At 43.5% G+C, this 24616-nt stretch overlaps 1 protein-coding gene across 2 annotated transcripts in view; it reads left to right on the forward strand.

The window, feature by feature from the left end:
* The first annotated feature begins 804 nt into the window (after positions 1-804).
* abr (ABR activator of RhoGEF and GTPase) overlaps positions 805-24616 on the forward strand; it is a 114173-nt gene continuing 90361 nt past the window's right edge. Inside the window, exon 1 of one of the 2 annotated variants that reach the window (XM_070982432.1) lies at positions 805-1883. In XM_070982432.1, coding sequence (XP_070838533.1) covers positions 1067-1883 — 817 coding nt within the window. In that variant the 5' untranslated portion in view covers positions 805-1066. Of the gene's footprint in view, positions 1884-19493; positions 19922-24616 lie in introns of those variants that run through there. The other variant, XM_070982433.1, reaches the window with a different exon arrangement.

The following is a 24616-nucleotide window of genomic DNA, read 5'->3' on the forward strand; positions in this document are numbered from 1 at the left end:
TATCTAGAAGTTATGAAGTGTCTGTGACCAATGTCAGTGCAAAAAAGCACATGCACTAGCATGTCTATTGTCTGTGGGAAATATCTGTTCTTGCTGTTAAAACAATAAGGGAGAAAATGCTGCCTGAATAAAAAAAACATGAGCAATACGTTATAGGAAAATAAAGATTTTTGTTCAGTATTTGAAATGCTATTTATTTGATTCTGACTTAACATAATTCAGGCAAAACCGGCAGATCAACCTTAACTGTTGCTTAACTGTAATCAAGGGTGATGAACTCACACTAATCAAACGGCTTCCAATTGCCTGTGGTTGTTGCATTCAAGTGCTGTCGGAATTCTTTCACAATTAAGAATGAAAGGGGAGGTTCTGAGGAGCGGAAGTCATATTAGATACTTATTTGACAATATAATCATGCTTAGATTCCTTTTGTAACTACTGGTTATGGTGTTCTTTTCTTTTTTGTTTCTTTTTACATGCTTTTTTTCTCACAAATTTTAATAGGAATTACAAATTTGAATTACAACACTTTTTGCCACCCTGATTATTGAACAGACTGTAGGCCCTAGCTCTGTGGCTGATTTCTTAATGTTAAAGCTACGGGAGCACTGTCAGTGTTGTTTTCAACCAAAGTCAAATAAACCTGATTAAAACGTTATATAGAAATGTGCTGCTCTGTTTTTTTTTTCGCTGAACATTAAACACAACACAACACAACACACGTGTCCGAGCAGCACATGAAGGCAGCACGCCTCAATACAGGAAGTCTGGAAACTTTTCAGCGTAGTCGCAAACTTCTCATCTGCATATGACAGACACTCACGGCGCACACGCACGACGCTCGTTTGTATGTGTGGGAGGCTGAAGATGGTCAGAAAGTGGTCAAGTTAACATCGACAGACTGTTCACGCTCAGAAAGCCGAGGAGGAGAGGAAGGTGGATATATGCGCCAGACACGCCGCTACCTGTCGGTGAAGACGCAGAACAGTTGACGTTAGCTCCAACATTTCTCTGATTGTTGCATTGCGAGACTGCGGTTGGCGGAAAGCCTGGTTTGAACATCGCTATGTGGGAACAGGAGGAATTTGCAAAACACTGGAGGAATGAATTTCCCGACGGAGAAGTACCCAAAATGGACTTGCACTCCGTAGAGGACATCGAGTCTGAGCTGGAGACATGTAAAACCAACCTGAAGAAACTCCAGAAGGCTCTGGCGGAGGAGAAATTCAAGGTGATCTACCTGCAGACCACCGTGTCTCGACAGAAGAGAAACGACCCGGAAAGGTTTGAAGGCAAAGATGAAAACTTTAACGCCGACACATTTAGCTTTTTTAAGACGGAGCATGTTCGGAAACCGCAGCGGCGGGAAGATGAGAGTGACGGGCAGAGGACCAAGGTGTCTGACTCTGGAGGCGTGAAGCTCCACGCGGCAGGTAACACAGCGGGTCTCGCGAGCTCCTTCGGCCGGGAGCGGAGCAGGTTCAGCGGGAAGACAGGTAAGCCCGTCCCCATCCCTGTCCCACCACGGAAACCCAGCTTTCAGAGAGCAGTCCCGGCCCCAGCTGGCGCCCCTCAGCCGAACGACAACGAGGCGGGCAGCGACCGAGAATACGAGGATGCGGAGCTGAATGAAAATTTCGTCAGGAATAACTTGCTGACACCAAAGGTCGTCACCAGGGACAGTCAGAGGACGTCCAGCGCCCACCGGGACAGTCGGCGGCCTTTCCGCCACAGCAGAGACTTTGACTCCGGTGACGACGGCAGGCTGTCCCCGTCCTTCCCGCAGGTTCTTCGCAGACCCTCCCGTGGCTCCGGATGCAGTACCCCTGACAGGAGGAGTGATGGGTACCTGAGCTCCGACCATGACGACTCCTCCTCTGCAGGTACTAACCTCTATGTCAGCTGTTCAATTCAACTGTATTTCAGACTCATAGGTCCATATCATTGTGCTGGTAATAAAATAAGAAATGTAAATACTGATGCAGAATATTGCTACTTCAACACATGTAATAAGATGACATGGCATGCTGACAGTGGCCTGAAGTCCTGCTTCTAGACAGTGGAAAGGTCAGAGAGGGCCTGGCTGACCATGTTTAGTTGACATTAGGCAACTAAAGACATCTCAAGTGTTACAGAGGACAAGACATAAGGGAACTAAAACCTCTCTACAGATGGCAAAATAAATGAATTAAATATAACACGTCGGGTGTTATCAACCAGTGCAAACATTGCATTTGCTTTGATTAGCTCACTGTGCAAACAGCTGGTCAATATTTTAGCACTGCCTCATTCACTGTCCCGCAATCCACAGTCGCTTAGAATTGATCAACGGTGTTATGTGACTTATTTATTTCTGGCCCCTGTTTTCTCCTGCGGGACGAGCCAACTCTTGCATTTGAAGCGGACATCATGAAACAGAAGAGACCCTGCCTCAGTTTGGCTGGGAACCACGTTTAATGCCAGCTAAAAGTGCTGTTGTAGATATTAGATCTGAATTAAGGGAACCAATTCCTATTACCACCAAGTCTGTTGCAACATAGTATTTTTCAGGCATGGGTAAAACAGGAAAGTTGGAAAACTTCCCGTTTAAACCTCTGCTCTGACATCACATTGTTGTTGTTGTTGTTGTTTTAACCATGTTGATTAGTGGTTCACCTCAGTCTGGGCCCATGGTATTTTGTCTATCTGCTTTTGGTGCAGTATGCTAACGGAGAACTTTATAAAATAGTTTCCTTGTGTGATGTAGTCAAAACAGTAAGTAGTCTGTCTAGGAGCCTGAGCGATTGGAACTGGGGTCTCACATTTGGGAGCTAAGTGGTGGTGTTAAATCGGCCTCAAAGGTGCGACAGTGTAGTAGGTGTTGGGAGCTATGGGATGCAGTGTCGACACGGACAGAGCAATCCAGTGTTTTAAATACTTGTAACCAGTTGGATCTTTTTATTCTGTTGTTGTTGATTGACCGTCCTTATATAATGTCAGATGGGTGCTGTTCGATGTCATATCCTGTGAGTTAAACACCACATAAATACATACATGCTGGCTGTGAATGTAGCACCAAAGAATGTAGTGTACAAAAATAAGTAAATGAATATTATGCTGATCATTCATAATATTGATTGATGGATAATGGGAGGGTGACATTAAGATGTGTTTTTCTTCTTTGTATAAAGACTCCTTCATCGTGAACATGAGGCCAACACTGGACACAAGTCTCATAGTCTGACACCGGTTCAATATAGAAAAGGTTAATTCAAATTATGTAGTTTTTATGAGTGAATGTAACTTTGCATAAAGCTTTAAGCTACAAGGAACAGTCCCACACTGTCTAAAGACTGGATTCAAGGGGAAACGGAGAGCCTGGCTCTGTCCAAGGTTAAAAAACCTGCTGACCAGCACCTCTAAAGCTCATCAATGGATTTTAATCTGCACAGAAGCCGATATTTGTTTTGTTATAGTTTTCTGGGGGTCATGTGCTGCACTTTATTTTAACCAGCATGATTTCCTCGATTTTTGCCATCGTGACTGTCAGGTTGCTAGGCAACCACTGAGACTCCAGGAAGTTACTGCTCCTGTCCCAGAAATAGTCCAGCACATTACTCACAGCAACACTGCATATGCTGTTTTTTTCAGTTCAGTTTTTGGATTTAACAAACAACATATTGCTTGTTAATTAGTGAGGTTCAGAGATGTTGATGGCCAACTTTTGTTACCTTTTGTAATGCCAGGCTCGCTGTTAAGATACCTGTCTCCTGGCTGCAGCTTCACATATACTGCACAGATATGAGACTGGTATCAGTCCTCTCATCTAGGCTCTCTAATCTCTGAGTCAGAAAGCAAAATGTCCCAAAATGTCAAGATGTTTTCTTTAAGGTGTCAGTTCATCAGGTATACTCACATCAATATGGAACAAAAATCAAAGCACTGACTAATGATTTGTCAGTAGTCATAGTTTTAGAAGACATCGGATTGGTACCCTCAGTCTGTCAACTTCACAGCCCTGAAGAAGAAGAAGTAATCTATGAATTAATAAAAAGTAATGAACTGACAGCCAATTCAGGAAGCAGAATTCACACGAGCTGTGGCGTTACTTTGGAACTTCCTCAAGAAAGTGTGGCAATATTGACTGAGATTGTCTGCGTGTTATGAGTCAAGAGTCAATGACTAACATGAACACGAGAATAGATTGAGGAAGGCTTTTTCAGCAGACAAAATGTTTTTTTGACACATCCACGTCCATTAATATTTGAGGATTAAGGGCGGCTTAGTGCTAACTGTTAGCTCATGGTTTCATCCTTTGTGGTCTGTTGATGCCATGATGATAACTCGATGTTAGGTGGTCTGAGGCATGTTAAAGGATTTGTGGAAATGACTGGCGTTAGTGTTTGAAGGGAGAATCCCAAAACATGGAAGTATTGGCGAGTAGCAGGATGAGCCCTTCAGGGCCAGTGCTTCCTCTCAGTAACAACCATTGCAATGAATACTGACGCTAAAGCTTTTCTTTGTGTAAAATGGGCTGAGGAAGGCACTTAGCCTCTTAGATGTTGAAATAATTTGATGCAAAATCAGAAAATCGTATATGTAATTTTTGAGGGCTAACATTTAAAGACACACCTTTGCTGAAATGTTTGCCAAACAGACATGAATGTGTGGGAAATGGCTCTGGAAGAAAATCGTTGGACTTGACTCAATGTGAAAGAGAAAATTGGATAAACCCAGAGAAAGAAAACACCAGCATTGTTTTCTGATCATGACACACGGTTCGGGTCGGGGGATGTGTTTTCCCATAAGCCTGCGGGTCAGTAAGGATAAGCACTTACTGCCAGACTCTTAATCTATTAATTCTTTGTTGTCCAGCACGATATTGATGTTGCGCTGTGACAAATGGGGGAAATCAGTGATTGTGTTGAGGAGCTGTGGGGAAGCTTGTTCAGAGGCTTCTGCCTGCTTGGCTGTGAGGTCGAGTTTAAGGTCAACTTGATGTAACAGCTTTCGTGTGGTCACTTGGAATTGTGGGATGCACTCCTCTTTTACTCCCACTCGCACATACACACCAGCAGCGCGCTCATGCCGGGGGTCTTGCTCATCCTGATGCCTTTGTGTAACATGCGTTTGCTGGGAAGAGGTTATCCATCAGGTCATGTGTGTCTGAAGCCGTAAGTCTGGCCTCTCTCTGTGGCTCCTGATTCACCTCTGATTCACAGCACTGTGTTGATCTAAGCATGGAGTAACCCACGGTCATTTCAGGACTGTTATTAAATATATTAGTTTTCAGCTATTCTAATTATTTAAAGCATGTTGATGAGAAATATCATTTATTTTTATTGACTGAGCAAGGATACGGTGGAATGAGGGAGTATTTGTAATACCTTGTTTAGTTTTAGCCTGCGGCATCTTTCATCTGCACAGAGAAATGTCCTTTTATTTCTGCATGCCTCACAGTAAAGTGTGATGACTCACTGTTTAGTTAGTGTTTCAGATGATACAGTAAACGTGATCATTGACTTGAAGATTTTCGGGTCATTTTATTAAGACTTGTTCTTCTGAAGTCACTGTTTGTTCTTAAATGACTTTACCAACAGGAGGCTCAGCTGGGGGGACTGTTTCCTGTTCCTCTTACCTATAACACACTTCTCTGTCAGACATCTGGTAGCTCAGAAAGTAGCTGAGTGAGAATAAAAGCTCTCTGTGAGCAGACCAAGTTCAATACAGCTCACTTGCATTCAAACATGTAGCAGTTTTTAAGTACTGAAATATGAAATCCTGTTCAACTGACACTAGCAAGGCCTGATGTAATTATTTTAACAGGTAAGATGAGTCATCACATGAATGGTCACACTAATAAGAGGAATTCTGTGGTAACATGTATTTCTGTTCTGGACTGTGGACCAATCATTTTGGAATTCAAGTCTTTTTCTCATGACATTTGTGTGTATAGGGCGTATTTGGATATTCCAATTAGATTAGATTATGTTCATGACTCGATCTGAGAAGAAAATACTTGAGTGCTCTGAAGCTGCTGGAGAGCAAACCTGTTTTTGTCGCTCTGCTAGAGAGTGGTTGCTGCATATGACACACATATTTCTCCTTTCCCCTGGGTTTGCTGTCTCTTCCCTCAGATAAGCAGGGCTTGTCCAGGCCCGTCCTGAATAGCATGTGCAGCAGGGGAACTATGAGCCTGTCATATTGTTTCCATTTTAACACGTCGTAGCGTAAATGGCAGCTCTGACTGTTTGATGTGTTTGCGCTTTTCTCATAAACCTGTGAATAGATGTTTTTAGGCTCTTAGGCCTCTGTGTATACACTGTGTGCGCTTTCTGGTTTACATGTATTGTGACTGGACAGTTTGACAGCTCAAGTTACAACAGTGTCTTACAGCGAAGTGACGGCTTTACGCTGACTCTCCTCTAAGAATGCAGGAAAAAATCCCAACACAGCACTCTCCCAAACTCTGGCTCATCTGCATTATTTCCCAGGCAACACTGCTGTAGAGCAGATATATGGCTGCTCCCGTGGTGTGTTAGCTCATTTGCCTCTTTATGTGAGCACACAGACTTAGAGGGAGACACAGGGTTTATAACATTCTTACTGAGGATCCTTAAACTAACCAGTAGATTAGCTAAATGTCAGGATTGGCTTCTTTCTTCTGTTTTTATATGATTGTAAATTTGATTTATTTGGATTAAGGACTTAATGTTTAGCTCTGGGATAACCTGATATATCATTTTATAGACTAAATGACACTCCTACCCTTAAACTTCTACATTCATTGAAAACAGAGAACTATGTGGCCACACCATGGAAAAAAGACTCCCAAAGGATGAAAGCCGGAAAAGCAAAATTTATACAAGTATGGTGTTGGAGCTAAAAGGTTAGTTGATGAATCGTTGACTTGATGGACAGAAAATTAATCAGCATCTATTTTGACATTGTTTCAGTCACTTTTCTAGCAAAGTGCTGAGCATCTTTACATCTTGGACAAACAATTTTAAGATTTCACCTGTTCTCCGTGATGGAAGTGTAATTTCTTTTTATGTTTAAGTCATAATTCTTACATAATATATGGCCACCATTCCTGTTTAATGCCTACCAGTATACCCTCCTGTGGAGCAGTAACGGGAGCAGTACAATGATTTATCACATTCTTCACATCTAAAATGTTCTCAAAGTGAATGCATTCAAAGTATCCATGGCTTTAAAGCCTCTAAAGTACTATTTATGGACTGGCTTGTCCCCATGTTACCTTGGTGATGAATGTGCTGTCCTGACTGTGCAGGCAGGCAGGCAGACAGGATGTATCTGTGATAGAGGAGGAGGTGTGGGTTTTGCAGCATCATTGCTTGTCGAGAAGGTGGATGCAGGGGTTGAATATTTGTATGTGTGCAGAAGCCTTGACCGTAGTTTTGTATCTGAGGTGTGAAATGCAAGGCCAGCGCTTGCAGTGCATATAAGAGCGCTTCAGTCTTGCCTGGTGCTCTCTTATCTATATATACATCTAGCACAGCATGTACACAGACACATGCACACAAAAAGAAATGGTCTGGATCTGATTCTCAGAGCTTGTTACGTGTTACATACTGCATATATACCCATATCCTCTGTTTCTTCCTCTTCCATGTCTTCTTCTCTTCTATTTGTCATAGAAATCCACTGTAATAAACTTTACAGGACCTGGTGACTGAAACAGAGGTGTGGTTACTTGTAAAAGGCTTTTTTCATCCTATCAGGCTTTCCCTCAGTGTATTGGAGGCTCAAATAGCACTCTGTAGTTACCCCATATAAAATCGTGTGATGCAGTGTCCTCCTGTAGTCTGCTGACGCCAGCAGCTAACTGCCAAAACTGAGTATTGAAAGCGGTTGAGGTGCCAGACCAGATGTGTGATGCTGCTGTGACATATGGATTCACAGATAATGTGACTGATTGAAAGTGACATGTAGTGAGCATTTGGTTTCATGTCTTTGTTTCTGACAGTGTCACCTTTGCAGTTACTGAATGTCGCTAAATACAAAAAAGAAAGTGAGTGACTTTACATCACGTTACAGCACAGCTTGTCTGAGCCTGGCAACTATAAGAAAACAGTGCAAAAGTAGAGCTTTGTTCATGGTACCTGATTTCCCCCAAGCTTAATGTTTAAAGACACTGGCAGACTGCCCTTTGTACGTTTGTGTGTGCATCCACTCCCACAGTCAACAAAGGCGTGGACCTCCCAGGGGTTTGTCATTTGCGACAGGCTTCCAGAGGTGGCGGTCATCTCTGGACTCAAAGCCGTTCCCTCTTTCCACCAACAAAAGCCCCCGCTACTGTTCTCATCTCTCTTGAGACAGTGCTGAGCTGGATTGCCCCTCACCCGGCCTCTCTCGCCCTGAGTCTACCCGTCTTATAAACAAGACTGGACAAACAAACTGCACCAGCTATTTCCCTCGCCGTTCTTCCTTCAGACTAATGCTCAGAGCTTTGCTTTGACATGGGGGAATACTGAAGCACAGGAAACACTAACTCGTTCTCTCAGTTCAAATCAAGTTGAAATGAGCAGTTGCAAAACAAGGCAGCAGCTGAGAGTGGTGGTTTTCCTGTCAGTTGACTGATTCATACAGCACTTATGTGCCTGAGATGAAAGTGCCATTAATAAATGTATCTCACTGTTGTTGGTTTCTGAATGAACAGAAATGAAGGAAGTACTCATTAGCTACCAGCCCAATATAGAAAAAAATTGTTAAATAGAAAAGTCACATTTAGCTAGAAAAACTCAAATGACATCAATCAGGGAAAACACCAGGTCACTTCTGATTGGCTGAGTGCTATGGCTGCCATGGAGACCCGTGTGTGTGTGTGTGTGTGTGTGTGTGTGTGTGTGTGTGTGTGTGTGTGTGTGTGTGTGTGTGTGTGTGTGTGTGTGTGTGTGTGTGTGTGTGTGTGTGTGTGTGTGTGTGTGTGTGTGTGTGCCACACTCTCTGTCAGTGGGTGTGCATGCAGAAATGCTCCACATTGATTCAGCTACTCCCACTTTGACAGGGGCAGGGGGGATTATTATGAAATGTCATGTCATCATCGGCCATTTTTATTTCCAACATGCCTTTTTTAAATCTGATATTGCCATTTTTTTATTTCATGTCACTTGTTTTGTAGTATTCCCTAGTTTCTGTATCTGAATTGCAGCTAGGTAGTAGATTCAGATTGACTTTGACATTGTTGTTACTTTAGCTAACAGGAGCTAAGCAGCTAGTGATAGCAGTTGCTGATGGTCAGCGTGCGATGAGCTTAGAGGGTGCTGACATCACCGCTGTCATGAAAAGAGAAATTATACACTTTGGGGACCTATAATGTTGGTCTGAAAGCCAGTTCAGGTAGCCTGCTTTTTGAATTCTTTTAATTCTCTCTTGTTATTTGTTTTTAAAATTTAGCACATCTTCTTATGTGACTCTGCCACCCGACAGCCTCTATGTTTTTCCAACCCACTTTAGATGAAACCACACCCACGCCTGTCTGACCAAAGCCTCGGCAATCCCATTCGCCAACACTACCTCACTAATTCTTTACTCATGTGTGGTCTGATGACTGTTGTCAAATTCAGTGCCCCATATTACTGCTTTTCAAAATACACATAATACAGCCTTTATGCTTGTCGCAAACTGCGAACTTATAGTCCTTATTAACATTTCCCATTACCCAATACCAGACACCCAGTGAACGTACAGTTAGGAAATAGCATGCTAGCTAGATAATTCTTATCTCGTTTGTGCTCTGATAAACAGTAAATTTGTCAAACTCAGTGCCCCATATCACCATTGTTAAAGTTACTGCAGCTCATGTGTTGCAGGACCCACAAGAGTGCAGTTTCCATGGGAACACAGCCATGGAGGATTCTGTCATATGGAAGTTCATAAAGTTGGAGAAGCGATAGACGTGACCTGCCAAGATAAACGGGAAAATCGAAAGGCTGTCTAAAATCCAAATGAAGACATGCAGTAATTGGAATATTTTGCTTATGTTTCAGTCATGCCTTCATTTCTGCATCGCCCATGTTGTATGAAACTTCTGTTTTGAAGGTATGAGTCTAAAATCCTGATTCAGATCATTAACCAGGGGCGAGGGCTGTGTAATGAAATGGCAACGAATGCAATCAGTGACAGTGCTGCAGTAAATTCGTCATAGCCTGTTGCTCTACACCAGAAGGGCAAGGAAATCTAAATGGTTCATCTAAATTGTTATCAGGTGTTATTGAGAAACATTTTGCACATGGTTTCCTGCCTCATATACAATTTATGTTTTTGTCATGTTTTCTGTCAGTAGCGTGTGGTGTTTTTGGTCGATCACTTGTTGTAGAAGGAAGCTCAGTGCAATAGCTGTTGAGTTGGAGGCATATTCCAGTGGTCACCATCTGCTGACGCAGATTGGTTAGGACAGAGAGCATATTTTTAACAACAAGTGTCCTTGTTCTACTGATTCATATGATTTCATGTGTATAAGCAGACTGATGTTGGTGTTTGATAACCGCAAGTTCCTAATGCTTACAAAGCCTAATGTTATAAAAAAAGGAAGGAGGGGTGCTCATAGTTTAACATGCTCTTAACTAGTTTAGAGACCAGATAAAGTAAATTCTAGCATGAGCACACACAAGACCATCAAACTGTACGAAATTCTCAAGCTACTGTATGTAGGAAGATGGTGTACTCGCCTCGTCTCCCTGCTGGTATGTGAAGTTCTCATGGTGACAGTGTTACCGTGTCAGATGGCAGCCAGAGGAAACACGTTTTGGTGAACTGTCCTGGGCCATCACCTCTTTTAAGGAGCCTTGGCTTAGACTTCTAGCTTTCCAAGCTATCACAGTCAGAGGTGCTGTCATGACCTGACTCTCCTTTTGCCCTGAACACAGGTTATTCTTTCTCAATGCTGCAAGACGTCATTTCTTTGCAGCGTTTGTCACTCCTTTCCTTCTTTCTTCCCTTCTCAAAACAGCTATTTTTGGTGTCAGCTGCACACCGGAGGACTAATGAACCACTGACCTTCACTGAGGTGTTAAAACACCTGTGTTAGGAACATAAAGCCGTTCTCAATTCTCTACCCCAGTGAGCACTGGTTATCATCTTAGACATCCTTAGCTGCACTCATCGCTTTCACTTCCTCTTGTCGTAGGTGGAAATGGAAACAGATGGACAAATAAACAGGTGAAATGAAAGTTGTTCATGAATTGCACAGCAGAAATTGCCACAGCATAATGATATAAAAGTTACTAATGACAGTTAACCATTACAGTTTATTCTGTACTGAGACAGAATGGGAACGCTTGCTTACTGGTTATCAGACTCAGTCAATATCCATGTAAGAGAAAGGAAAGAACTGTTTGAATTTCAGGTCACATGAGCTCCCTGTGTGGGTATTGAGTGTCATTGTGTGTGATCCCATGTGGAAACACTAGATACACCGAGCCTGCAGGTCTAGAGTTTAAAGCATAGGCCTAGCATGAAACTTAGAGGACGATCACTCCTGTAGAAAGTTGTGTCGTTCTTCCATTGAGTTCGAGCTGTTTTTTGAGGAACTTCCTGCACGACCAGACACTGTTTGTTGATGCAAATCTTAATTGCTTTCTAACCGCAAGGTCTTGGCAGATGAGCTGAGAGCAGTGCAACACAGTGCTGTTTGTTCTCGAGATTGGATTTTAGGCCACATTAATTCTGCTTTCAAACTTGCTTCCAAATGAAGGCAAACTCTGCCTTCATTTGGACACATTGTGTTTGTCTGTAGGTTTTGGGTGTTTCTGTTTATTGTAATAGCCTCTGCTGTTTTAAGACCTGCATGCTCATTTTCTTTTTTTCTTCTGCACATTCATAGCTGGCACCTGTTGGTTTGTTCTGCTACAGGTTGTGGTGAGGTTGGTGGTATCCTGTGAGAAATTAACATGAATGCATACCCCCTGTAGCGGCCAGGAACCAGAGCATTAAGGCTGCTAAAAAGGTGTGTTTCAGCATGAAGCAGGTTGCTTATTAATATACCAGAACAATCATAAAGTGGCAGAAATGGATGAGAAAGGACTGTGACGCAGAGGTGGTGGAAATAGTTGTTGTGTCATTAACAGACTGATGGATGACTGCAGGGATCTGATGCTTCTGCCTCGACAAAGCAGCTTTCACTGTCTGTTTTGCGATGAGTGTCCCACTCGTGTCATTGAGGTTCTATGTGCTGTATCCTCTCCTGATGACACAGTTCACCTGAAGTGGGAGGTGTGCAAATTGGCCAATCAGTGCCTCTGCAGCTCCAGCACCAAGCTCGCTTACCTGTGCCACATTTCATCAGCAGCTGTCTTTATGGAACATTTTATTTTCTCTAATAATCGGTTGCAGCTTTAATGTTCTTGATTTTTCTCTCTTTTCTTTCTTTTTTTTTTTTTTTAACTTTGAGCCTTTGAGTGTTATCTTGAGAAATTACAAGTAGTTGATCAAAATGATTAATGACTCTTCGTTTTTGTTTTTCATTCTTACACCACTGTAGCCATGTCACTGTCACATGCAGTCAGACTACATTTCAGCCCAAAAGTAATCAGGTGAGCGGCCCAGCATGCTCAAACACCTGTGTGACACAGTGCTAGAGCAGCTCACCCTAACTGCAGAGGATCCCTTGGGATTGTAGGATGTTGGTGGAAGTGGACACAGCACCCCCGTGTGGACATCTCTAAGAATGACAGTTTTGCTGTGATGTCTGTTTTTATCCTGTAGCGTGTCAATGTTTGTCTTTCAAATTTTCAGTTAATCGCTAGGGTTGTGTCATAATGGTGTAATTCTGTACAGTATGGTGAATTTGTTCCACATAATTATTTTCATCACATTTGTGTGTAGTGTTACGCTGTGTCTGCACAGGAGGCGGAGCGAGAGCACCATAAAGTGCTGTGTGTGTCTGCACAGGATGCATTCAGGCTCAGCACTGAATTCAGGTCACCAACTGAGTCTGAGACGCCTCCTGTGCAGACACACCGTTTACACATGAAGTTCAGTTTACTTGACATGAGGAGGAGTACTCAGCCTGTGGAGTCTTCTGGACGAGCTGTGTGAAGTAAGAAAAAAACCCTGATTCCTGGATTCCTTTTTTTTCCCCCCAAATTCCACATTTTCTTTCGTTTACAATGCAAAAATCTCATTTTTTTTTCCAACAGCATATCTGACTCCATGCATACAGCCACCAAGTGTGTGTGCATGAAGCAGGTGCTGTGAAAAAAATCTTATTATTATCAAATTCCACAACTCCATCCATATTCTCTGTATCATGCAAATCGTAGGGCCTTCTTCATGGTGTTGGAAATGCAGTTTGTTTGTCTGGTGCAGATATTTTTTACCCATTGCAGCACGAAGTAGCTGAGTCAGGCTACAAGTATGAATCACAAGGATTTGAGCTGATGGTAAACTTACCTTTTTACTGTAGAATGCAAACACCAACATCAGCCCTCATCTGTTTGTGGTGGTTAATGTCTATGGCAAAGTTTGTTGGACTAATAAATCAGTCTTGCAAATACTATTTCCCATAATGGACTCTTAGATCTGAAGGTCTTTATTTATAATCCCTGCACATCTATTCCTCTTGTAGCTTTGTGACATTTCTGTCCACTACACACACTGCTTCACTGGAGCCCCTCAGATTGTGTTGACAGAAACCAGACACTAGAGTGCAGTAGTCCTTTATTTAGACATCACTGGCTTCGCTGTATTCCCTCTCCACCTTGTTAGTGGGGTGTGTGTTTGTGTGTTTGACTCTGTAGCCTGATGGTGGCTGTTGGCATTTGATGAAATCAGTCAGATCAGATATTAATATGTTGATACACACAATGCCCTTGTGTTCATTAACACACACATGCAAACAGAGAGGCACTGTGTGTGTCTGTGTGTGTGTTTGTGAGCAGGCCAGTTCTGGTTATCTGGTGTCTGTCCAATCACAGCGTGATTCAGATGATTTCTACATTGACCTCAATAGATCAAAGTGAATTCAGCTGGCACGGGCTGAATACTCTCTCTCTCTCTCTCTCTCTCTCTCTCTCTCTCTCTCTCTCTCTCTCTCTCTCTCTCTCTCTCTCTCTCTCTCTCTCTCTCTCCCCCTCTCTCTCTCCCTCCTCAATCTCTTTGTCCCCTCCTCTGTCGTTCTCCTTGACACAAACAGGCACTGGATTGTATTTAAGGAAGCTCTATCTTATCATAAATCAGTTGCTGGTTTAATATAGAAAGAGCAGACACACACAGATATGTCACAGTGGTCAGCTAGACAGGGCCGTTCCACATAATTGGATGGTGAAGGAGTTGGGGGGGGGGATCCAGGGCAAATGAGGTGAGAGGGGATCTTGCCTGCCAGAGCACATGCTGTGATGCACGCACGCACGCACGCACACACGCATGCATGCACACACACACACACACACACACGCACGCACAAGCTCTCATGGTTATCCTCTGTTCGCCATAGCTTTGTCGATCAGATACAATAGCTTAACAGTGAGAGCTCAATTGTCATGGAGAAGTGTTAACAATTAAATCATGTAAAGAATATTCGCATTGTAATAATGCACATGCACACATGGGAGTAGAGGGAGAGGGAATGGGAGAAACAAGGAAGTAGCCGTTGGATGAATGGCTCTTGAATCGATGGAGAAAAAAAAATACAGATTATGGCAAACACGGATGACAGACAAAAGACGTATTTGTGCAGTTGAGATAAAAACAAAACCCATGGGGCTGATCACTCCATTTCACTTAAAAGAAAGAAAGGAGCAGACGATAGCAAAGAATGAAAAAAATGCCCCAGATGATTTCAGGCATTCCCATTTAACAAGCAGACGTTCATCACAAGTGCACTCCTGGCTTTTTAATAATGCATAGTCATTGCTCGTCCGCGCTGCCATCTCCCCCAACCCCCCAAAACAAAGGAACGTGTCTGAAAAACATACAGTACACCGTCATCCATCTCCAAGCTGTGTGTTTGCAGTTTAGAGTTCCTCACTGAGCTGAGAGCAAGTCACAGTAGGAACACCACATGATCCACTGACAGAAAGAAAGTTGAACTTGTTGTTGGTCTTTGTCTCTGTGTTAATGTTATAATTAAATGGGCATGGTTAGCAAGGATCTTTTACACCAGCTGTCTACAGCCATGTCTTCATTTCAGCTTCCTTCTTAAATCATTAGAAAATACCAGTAGTATTGAAATTCACTTTGGTACACACTGAAATATCCCATCTCAAATTTTTAAGTTTGGCTTCTGATGAGATACCTGCAAACATTTCTCGCTGTCACACTTCTACCAGCGAATACTTATTTATTCCTTTAGTAATGACTCAATTCCCTCCTCCCTCTTCGCAAATTCTATTTTGCCTAAATTATTTGTATTTCTGTGAATTCCCTTTCACTCGAGCGCTTCATTAGGCTTTGAAGCCACTCATATGGAAATACAGCTGTCCACTTCCTGTGTGTGCAGCTCCACTCTCTCACTCTCACGTACATACACGCACAAACCAGTAGTGCTGGCAAACAGTTTAATGGGAGGGGGGGTGCAGGAGCAGGTTGTTAAAAAAGAGCAGATCTGGCTTTTAATATTTCCAGTGTGCTTTGTTCTCATTAACCAGTTAGTGTTGTAGTGGCATCACACACACACATACGTATACTTACTGCCACCCCTCTGTGGATGCTGGTCCTGGGAGATGGAGTGGGGTGGTGACTGGAAAATTAGTGCTATCAACAAACGGCCCCCTCAGACATGCTCCAGGCTCAGGGTTGGAGAACAGTAAATGGGGTAAATGTGGGTGGGGTTGGTGGAGTGGGGTGGGGCAGGGGTATCTGGGTAGAACAGAGAGTATGGAGGGGTGGGAGAGTGGAGAGTGGAGGGTGGCACTTGGATTGGCTGGTGGGCCGCTATGTTGCCTAATGAAGCACACACACACATACACACACGCACTCAGGAAATTTTGACCTATTGAAATTTCGAGTTAAGTGCCTCCAACAGTTTGGCTTAAATAAATGTCTGTTTTTTCTCTTATTGTTGATACAACAGTCATGGAAGCTTTGTTCTTGGAAGCTTTTACATTTGAATAGTTTGATAATTCACTGTGATTATAATCACAGTGTGTTGGTGGTAAAATACCACCAGTAACCCATTTCCATCCGTATCTGATTAATATTCTGTACATATTGTGTTTGGATTGTTTCATTCTGTATAAGTCCACAATGCTTTTATCCACTTTCAGTTTTGACTCCCTCAAGCAGGCAGCTGATTAAGGTGGCCCATTAAATAGTTTTTCCCAGTAGAAACAGTGGAGTGAATAATGAGACTTCCTGTGGGAGTCAGTGGGGCAGAAGACCTCGAACTCAAATTTGACTTTGTGAAATCTAAATATGCCTTTGAGCGTCCTGCAGTACAGTGGGTTGCTCACAGTGGGATGACATGCATGATCAAAGGCAAGTATTGATTTTAGGCTTTTTATTGTAGTCCACATTTCTTGCTGCACTGAGTAATGGTGTATTGTCTTTTCTGGTTGCACACGCACTCATGTGATTCTTTGGAAGTGTCCATGAGAGGAGACTGTATGTATTGATTTTAGACTCCACCTGACCTGAAGGTGATCCAACACAATGCACCTTCTTCTCTGGAAAAGCCACTTTCAATACGGAGACATTTAAAATTATGATGGCCTGGAGTCTAGATCTTATCCATCCATTCAGTCCAAATGCTGTGCCTTTATGCCAATGCACGCACGCACGCACGCACGCACGCACGCACGCACGCACGCACGCACGCACGCACGCACGCACGCACGCACGCACGCACGCACGCACGCACGCACGCACTCTCTCATTGAGTGGAGGGCTGTTGCTGAATGCTGACCTTTATGAAGAATGAACCATTGCTGACGTATTGAGCTTTGTTGTTGTGTTACAAAGAGCTGGACTACTCCCCCCAACATCTGCAACTCGACTGATACTTCAGCTGCTCTTACCTGAACGAATGCGCAAGCTAGTTGGCAGTGTGTGTTGTTTTTTTCTGTGTGTGTGTGTGTGTGTGTGTGTCAAAGGGTTGTGCAGACAGTTCGTAAATGGCCCTTTTTACTACACAGCTTGACTGCCTATTAATATTTGATAAATGTACATTTGTGACGCTCCAGGAAGACTAACATGCAGCTTGGTGTGTTTGCATATATGGTGTGTGTGTGTGGGTGTATGTGTGTGTTAAAGCATGGCAAGTGTGTTTTCTTTGTTTAGCTCTGCCCCTTGAATGCTGAGGCCTTTAGGAGGGGGAGGTGGGCAGCTTCATACCCCAGAAGTTGCATGTACACACAGAAATGCACACATTGGTAGAGCTATGGCAGTGTGTGTATGTGTTTGTATCTCTGTGTGTGCGTGTGTGTGTGTATATATGAGAGAGAGAGAGAGAGAGAGAGAGAGAGAGAGAGAGAGAGAGAGAGAGAGAGAGAGAGAGAGAGAGAGAGAGAGAGAGAGAGAGAGAGAGAGAGGAGAGAGGAGAGAGAGAGAGGAGAGAGAGAGAGAGAGAGAGAGAGAGAGAGAGAGAGAGAGAGAGAGAGAGAGAGAGCCTATTGTCCCAGATTTAAGACAAAGGATGTGTAAGGCTGTACAGTAGATAAATCTATTTTTGATGAAGTGCCACTCACCAACCCTGTGTTCTTCTCCACCTGCTAGGCTTTCCTTGTACATTCACTTGTGTGTGTGCGTGTGCGCACTCTTGAATCTATGCATGTTTTTGTCATGGCAGTGTGATTTTCCTCCTTCCTAATGACACATTTATATTCATTAATAACTCTGACATACATTAACACATGCAGGCTTACATTAAATGCCTTGACGCTCAAACACACGGATGTGACCTCTGGCTAGTAGAGCTCTGGGGGTACCCTGTCGTCAAGTGTGTGTGTGTGTGTGTGTGTGTGTGTGTGTGTGTGTGTGTTTTCTCCAGCTGGCACATATGAGCTCTGTCGCCAGACAAAGAGCGGTGCTCGGGGCCCGGTGCTCTGCCTGCGGAGGGTGGAGGAGGACGGGGGGGGTTCCTCCTGTCAGCCTTTGTGTCCTAATTGAAGTTTTTCTGCCTCTCAGCCCCTCCCTACTTTCCTCCCCCATGCTGGTTAGAGGAGGATGAAGGGGGGAGGAGTGGACTTGACAGGGGTTTGAGGGGAGGGTTTCATATCAAGCTTTGTGGCCGCTGGCACGATGCTTGTCTTTAATGTAGCACATGCATTCATAAACACAGATGTGTAGTTGGATTGTTGGGCCTGATGTGGGAAAGGATGCTGTCAGCTGTTTGTCTGGAAACAGGACGCAACAGGGGAGCTAATGTGCTAAACGAGCTAATGTGCCAATTAAAACCTGACAGAGAGATAGTTTTAAAATCAATAAAACAGACTGAAATTGTAAAATGTTGATTCATTTGCTTTACTGGAACATTTCTGTATGTTTGGGGTTTTAAAATGTGAGCTCATGTCATTGTTTTAATGCAAATATCCCCATATACATACAGTATATATATATACACACACACACACACACACACACACACACACACACACACACACATACATACAGTATATATATATATATAAATAGCTCATTTCTAGAAAAGACAAATCAGCGACATGAAATGTTTTCTCATTTTATCTGTACATTCGCTGTGGTGCCATCTGACATATCAGTATTCAGCTCTGTCCAGCCTCCTTTCCACAGTGCTACACACACACACACACACACACACACACACACACACACACACACACACACACACACACACACACACACACACACACACACACACACACACACACATTTCTGAGTGTCTCTTTCATGTTCTTCCAAGATGTGTGTGTAGACGAGGGGGGCAGAGCAAGTGGCCTCTGGAACAGAACACAGGAGTAGCTTAAAACATGACATCTGAACCAGTCACTTTCTGACTGAATGACGGGCTCTGTTTCACACACAGCGGCTCATTGTTGTGCGTGGCGGTCAAGCGGCAGTGATCTTCAGCTGACCATGTTGTGCATTTCAGACCATGATGCGTCAGAAACCCCCAAAAAATGTACACAAACACATGAAACCGTCCTCAGGAAGAAGAAGGCAGCTAAGTCCCTGTTTAGATAAAGACAAAGCAAAAAATAAGAAAGGCAGGGACTTGAGACAAAGATGGGGAATTTAAGGCCACCATCACGTTTTTTATAAGGCAGCTTACAAGAGGGAAAAGTAAAGAAGGTGAGCTGGCACGCTACCACAAGGAGCTGCTCACCCAACACCCAGAAAGAGTGAACCTAACTTCAGATTGGCATTCATTCACTGACATAGCTCAGAGAGGATCAGAGAGACAGGTGATCTGCCAGTTAATTCACACAAACCTCATTGAACAGTCATTGTGCAGCGCTTCTGAATTCCTGCCTCTGGTTGAAGACACAGAGAGAGAGAGAGAGAGAGACATGTCAGGAGTGCGGGAGAGAGAGGAGAGCGGCTGATGAGCCATTCGCGCAGAATCAAGAGAGAGAGAGAGAGAGGAGGGGTGGATGGGAGTGAGCAAGCAAGCCAAAGAGAGAGAGAGGGAGTGCTTCTCCCTTCCCCTAGCAACGGTCGGCGGTGGTCGTCTCCAGCCTGTTGTTTTCTCTCTCTCTCTGCCGTACGGACACACACTCACTCACACACACTCCTTTGGCTCGCTCGCTCGTCCGCCTGTTGGACCTCGGGGTGTCTTTTCACATTTTTTCCCCACATGATCCTTTTTGCTTCTTCCTGGGAGATGAAGGCTGTCTTTCAAGGATAAGCAGAAGAAAAGAGGCAAGACGAAAAGCAGCAACAGAAAGGGACGGAAGAAATAAGAGCGAAGCGGAGTGACTGAGACAGGGAGAGGAAAGGAGGATGGAGCCCCTCAGTGCTCGTGGCCTGCCCCGGCTGTCCTGGATCGACACCCTCTACAGCAGTACGTATCCCTCCATCCGTCTCTTTACTCCTCTCCACACATTGCCTCGCATTTCTCTTTGCGCTCGTCTTTACCTCTAGCTATTTTACCCAGCAACCCCCTCCTTCTCCATCTCATGGGCTGCCTGTTCGGGTTACAGCCAGAGCTACGTGCACACAGAGAACACTTTTTCCTTTTCTCTGGACTTCCAATTAGGGTGCATCATTGTGGCTGTCCATAACAAGATGGTCAAGCCCCCCGCCCGCAACTCCTCCTTTCACCTACGTTGCCCCATAGTGGTAACAACTCGTGTCTGCTGTTGTCGAGCTTGTTTTTACAGCTAGCGGGCACAGAGGCAGGGGAAAGCCTGGAGAAATCCAGTGTGGGAGAGTGTGAGTCACGCTTACAACCTGGAGGTAGAACTTTATGTTCCAACCTATCGAGGACACAAGCTGTCTGATTTTGAATTTTTAATCTGCTCTTTATTGTGGTCTTCATGCTGTGCTGGAGACAGTCTGGCATGTCATACGGTACGCTGGGTCACTTTGGCACTGTTTTCAGGTCAGACCTCAGCAGCGCTTTCAGGTTACGATAAGAAACAATGCCCTTCGCTTTTCCTCTGAAATTAGCAAGACCTTGATTTTTTTTTTTTCGCTGTGTATGCATGCAACTTTTTCTATAAAACGAATATTTTAATGAGGTTGATTTACATAGAGCAGAATATGAACAGTGGTTTTTCATGCATCAGTTCAGAGCAGTGAGTGTATGCCACTTTGCAGCGATTATACACATCCCATCAGGCGCAGCTGTGATTCCCTGTTGTTGTTGTATACTGCTGAGATGCCGTGTGTGTGTGTGTGTGTGTGTGTGTGTGTGTGTGTGTGTGTGTGTGTGTGTGTGTGTGTGTGTGTGTGTGTGTGTGTGTGTGTGTGTGTGTGTGTGTGTGTGTGTGTGTGTGTGTGTGTGTGTGTGTGTGTGTGTGTGTGTGTGTGTGTGTTGGGAATTTTGGGCACATGACACAGCCTTTTGGGATTTGCTCTGCTGTGTCACCATTGTTACCATGGCTTAATCTGTAGAGAGGGAGTGAACAGGAGGGGAAGAGTGAGACGGAGTTGGTGATACAGAATGAAATCCAAAGTACAGTCATGGCGTCAGATGTGAATTTGGTGGGCAGCTGTTTTGTGAGTTCTTCAGAGAGAGTTCTTCTGCAGAGACACTGTACAGTCATTGGCCTGTACTTTGGGTTAATTACAAATAACATAATTATATGAGTTTGTACGTTATAATGTCTGCTGTTAAACACTAATGTTTTTGCTGAATGTGGTGTGAAAATGAGTAATTGCTAAACAGACGTGTGGTTGTGGTGTGACAGTTGAGCTACACATATGTGTTGGAGATCTGTTGTTTCACTTTTAGACAAAGTTTAAAGGACTTGCTCGACTAGTTGGAATCATTTGCATTCTTACCCAGAAGATCGATACCACTCTGATGTCTCTGTCTGTGCTTGAGCCAGCAATTAGCCTTAGCTTAGCGTAAAGACAGAGAGCAGTTTTGACAATTGTGATTTGAACAGTTCAACTTTCACTTATGATATGTAAACATGGTGGTTGTGACTCTACTAACAGTATACAGTATATATAGAAAATATATCAATTAATGAAGAAGGCACAACTAAATGGAATGTCAATAATCAATACTAAACCGTATTGATTATTGACCAGTCAAACCCCACAGTCCGTGTGGGCTATTAGATAACAAACTGGCCTAACTATCATATTTAGCGCACAGACCTGAAAGTGGTATCAGTTCTATCATCTAGCTTACTGCATGAAAAGTTCATTTTCTTTGTTTGATGGCAGCGTTTTATAATACTGGCCTTTTCATGCTTTCAGAACCATCATTTTCTATTTCCTGTGAATGCATCATAGCACTGTATTATCTCTGCACTGAATTCTCTGTGGGTGCGTTGGTCCACTTTTCAAAAATGGATCAGGTCAGTGTGACTGTATGATAACGGATTTTCATCACTTGGGACTGTGTACTGAGTCTGTGTACTATTTTAATGTTTGCTATTTTGGTTCAGGGATTGCTGTGACCAGACACAGTATGCATCATTATTGAACACCTAACGTGCTTGAACACATCTGACTTTCTGTGAGAGGCTGCATGTCTACAATAGGAGATACACTGTTAACATTACAGCAGGCTTGATCCAGGCTTTACGATGAGCTCCTCCAGGGAAAAGGGCACAATCCTGTTATGCACCTGGCATTTCATCATCCTTTTGCTTTCCCACCATTCTTTCTTTTACCTTATGTGCCTGTGTGCCTGTGTGCATGTATTGTACAAGTACACTGGCATTTCAAGGGCTGCTGAACTGACCCCCTTCCTCCACTCAGGAGAATAAAAATACACCACCGCTTTTGTGAGCTTTTTCCGAGGACTAATGTGAAGCGCAGTCCCTCAGTACCTCTACACTGACCCTGAAACAGCCTATTCACCAGTTCACAGGCTATAGCACATCAGCGCACAGCAGACGTAACTGTAGAAGATGACTCATACCTGCTTGTTAATGTTGTGTGAAGACCCAATCCAGCCCTTCTTACAGTGTAGTGGAGTGCATTGTAGTGGATTACCAAAAACGAGGCTGTAATTGCATCCTTTCTCTTCAGCCACTGAAACCGTGGTAATGGCTCAGTGTTAAGCAGTGACCACACATCCTTAACTCCCTGAGTAAAGTGGGAGTGGATGCTCAAAGCCACAGCAGCCTCGTTACCCAAGAGGCTTTCTGTTCAGCTCCACTGTTTGGCGGCAGCTGATCGAGACAACATCTAGCCTTTCTATTCCACTGCACCTTCTTGTCAATTTTATAGTTCACACACTACATATAAGCATGTGTACACAAGCCGCATTAATAAATGAAGGCAAAAAATAACAGCTGCACACGCTTAAGTTAAGGTGCAGAGCGGTATGCACACACAACAGTGTAAGTACACAAAACACACTCCCAAACAAAATCAGTGGCTCAGACCTCTCATCAGTCATCCTCTGCCCCATTTGTCCACTCAGCAGCGTAAGTGGTAGACTCCCAGGCGGCTATTAGTGTGTGTGTGTGTGTGTGTGTGTGTGTGTGTGTGTGTGTGTGTACATGTCAGTTACAAATACTTCAGCACACCCCTCTTATTTTCCATCTCATCCTTTGCTTTTTTGTCTTTCTTCTTATCTTGACCTAAGTACTTTCTAATTTTTTGAGTGTATTTTTTCACACATACACACACGGTTCATCAGTTTTATTGTATTGTGCAGCAGCGTTTTTTTTTTTTTAACCCATGATGTGATTTTGGTTGTACCATTGTCTCAGTTTTCTGTCTCCTGTCCTGTATTGTATTTGATATTTCTCTGTTTTTGCAATGGTTTGTGTACATTGAAAAAGTCTCTAACAGCTGCTTTTGTATAATTGTGTTGTTCACTGATGAAAAAGTATTAATTTGTCTCGCCTAGTTTCGACCAATACATTGTGCTGGCATGCTGTGCCAGTATTGGCCTTTTTTTTTTTGGAAATAGGAAAAAGACTGTTCCCAAGCTCCCATATGTGATTATTCAAGGGCATGTTTGCCTCCAAACCCATACTTTCTGTGAATAAGCTGCAGTGCTGTTGCCATCTCCACATCTCCACAGCCAGAGTGGCAGATTGACTGACTTCTGACTCTTGCAGCCTGGCTGTAACCTTCAGAGAATTAGCCAGACTCCTCTCTGGCTTGCTTCACTGCCACGTGATGCTAAAGCAACATCAAAGGAAAGATGGATTATGTAAGAGCCGGAATATGGGCATTTTGGCATGGCGCAGCCAAGGTGGCACGTGCACAAGCATGCACGGACGTATGTCAAAGCGATTTTCCCTAATCCCAGTCACAGTGAGGAAAGCTTGAATGTGTGAGCTCTGAGGGAGAATTCAAAATAAATCTATCCTCATTCCTGTGCATCCTGTCACTGTATTGGAGAGTGCTTGAATTCAGCCCAGTAAGGCATGCTTAAATACCACTGGGTGATCCATGGCAGGCTGTTGATCAGTTTGTAAAGGATTCATATGTGCTATATAATCCCTGCTTTCTGTTGCCAGGATTTGAAGAAAGTAATATGGAATAATATGCTTCTGGTCAGAACTAATCTTCTGTCTGTCTTGGTGCAATCCAACTAGTTTAGTCTAATCATAAACTGTAGAAAAACATGAGTGTGTGTTGAGTTGAGTTGGTCAAATCAAATCCAAATTTGGGCAACAGAGTGGATCGTGTTTGCAACTGATGTGAAGCAAACAAGCAGTGACCACCGTGACGAAACGCTGAAGAGTAAGGTACCAATCAACCAAGGCAAACACGCTTCCAATCAAATGCCTCTCTATAATCTTACCAGAGTAGAAATCTTCTTAATTGCCATCAAGACGCACATAAAAGAAAATTTCATTAGCTATTAAAACCCTGGATTCCTGAGAAAAAACACAAGTTAGAATCACTTTGATTTCTTCATGATGAGACGGCGATGCATTGGCTTCATTACTCATCCATGACTGCTGCTGTTAGAGCAGAGATGTTAGAGAGGCAAGTTGTTTTAAAACTTATTTATCAAACGCATTAATGAAAGGACGCTGTAAGTTTTTAGGTTATGCCTCCATATTTCACAACACAGTGACGGGTTTCCCTGGCTGTCAGACCTTTGGTC

This window comes from Chaetodon trifascialis, chromosome 16 (assembly GCF_039877785.1).
Source record: "Chaetodon trifascialis isolate fChaTrf1 chromosome 16, fChaTrf1.hap1, whole genome shotgun sequence".
Classification (NCBI taxonomy): Eukaryota; Metazoa; Chordata; class Actinopteri; order Chaetodontiformes; family Chaetodontidae; genus Chaetodon; species Chaetodon trifascialis.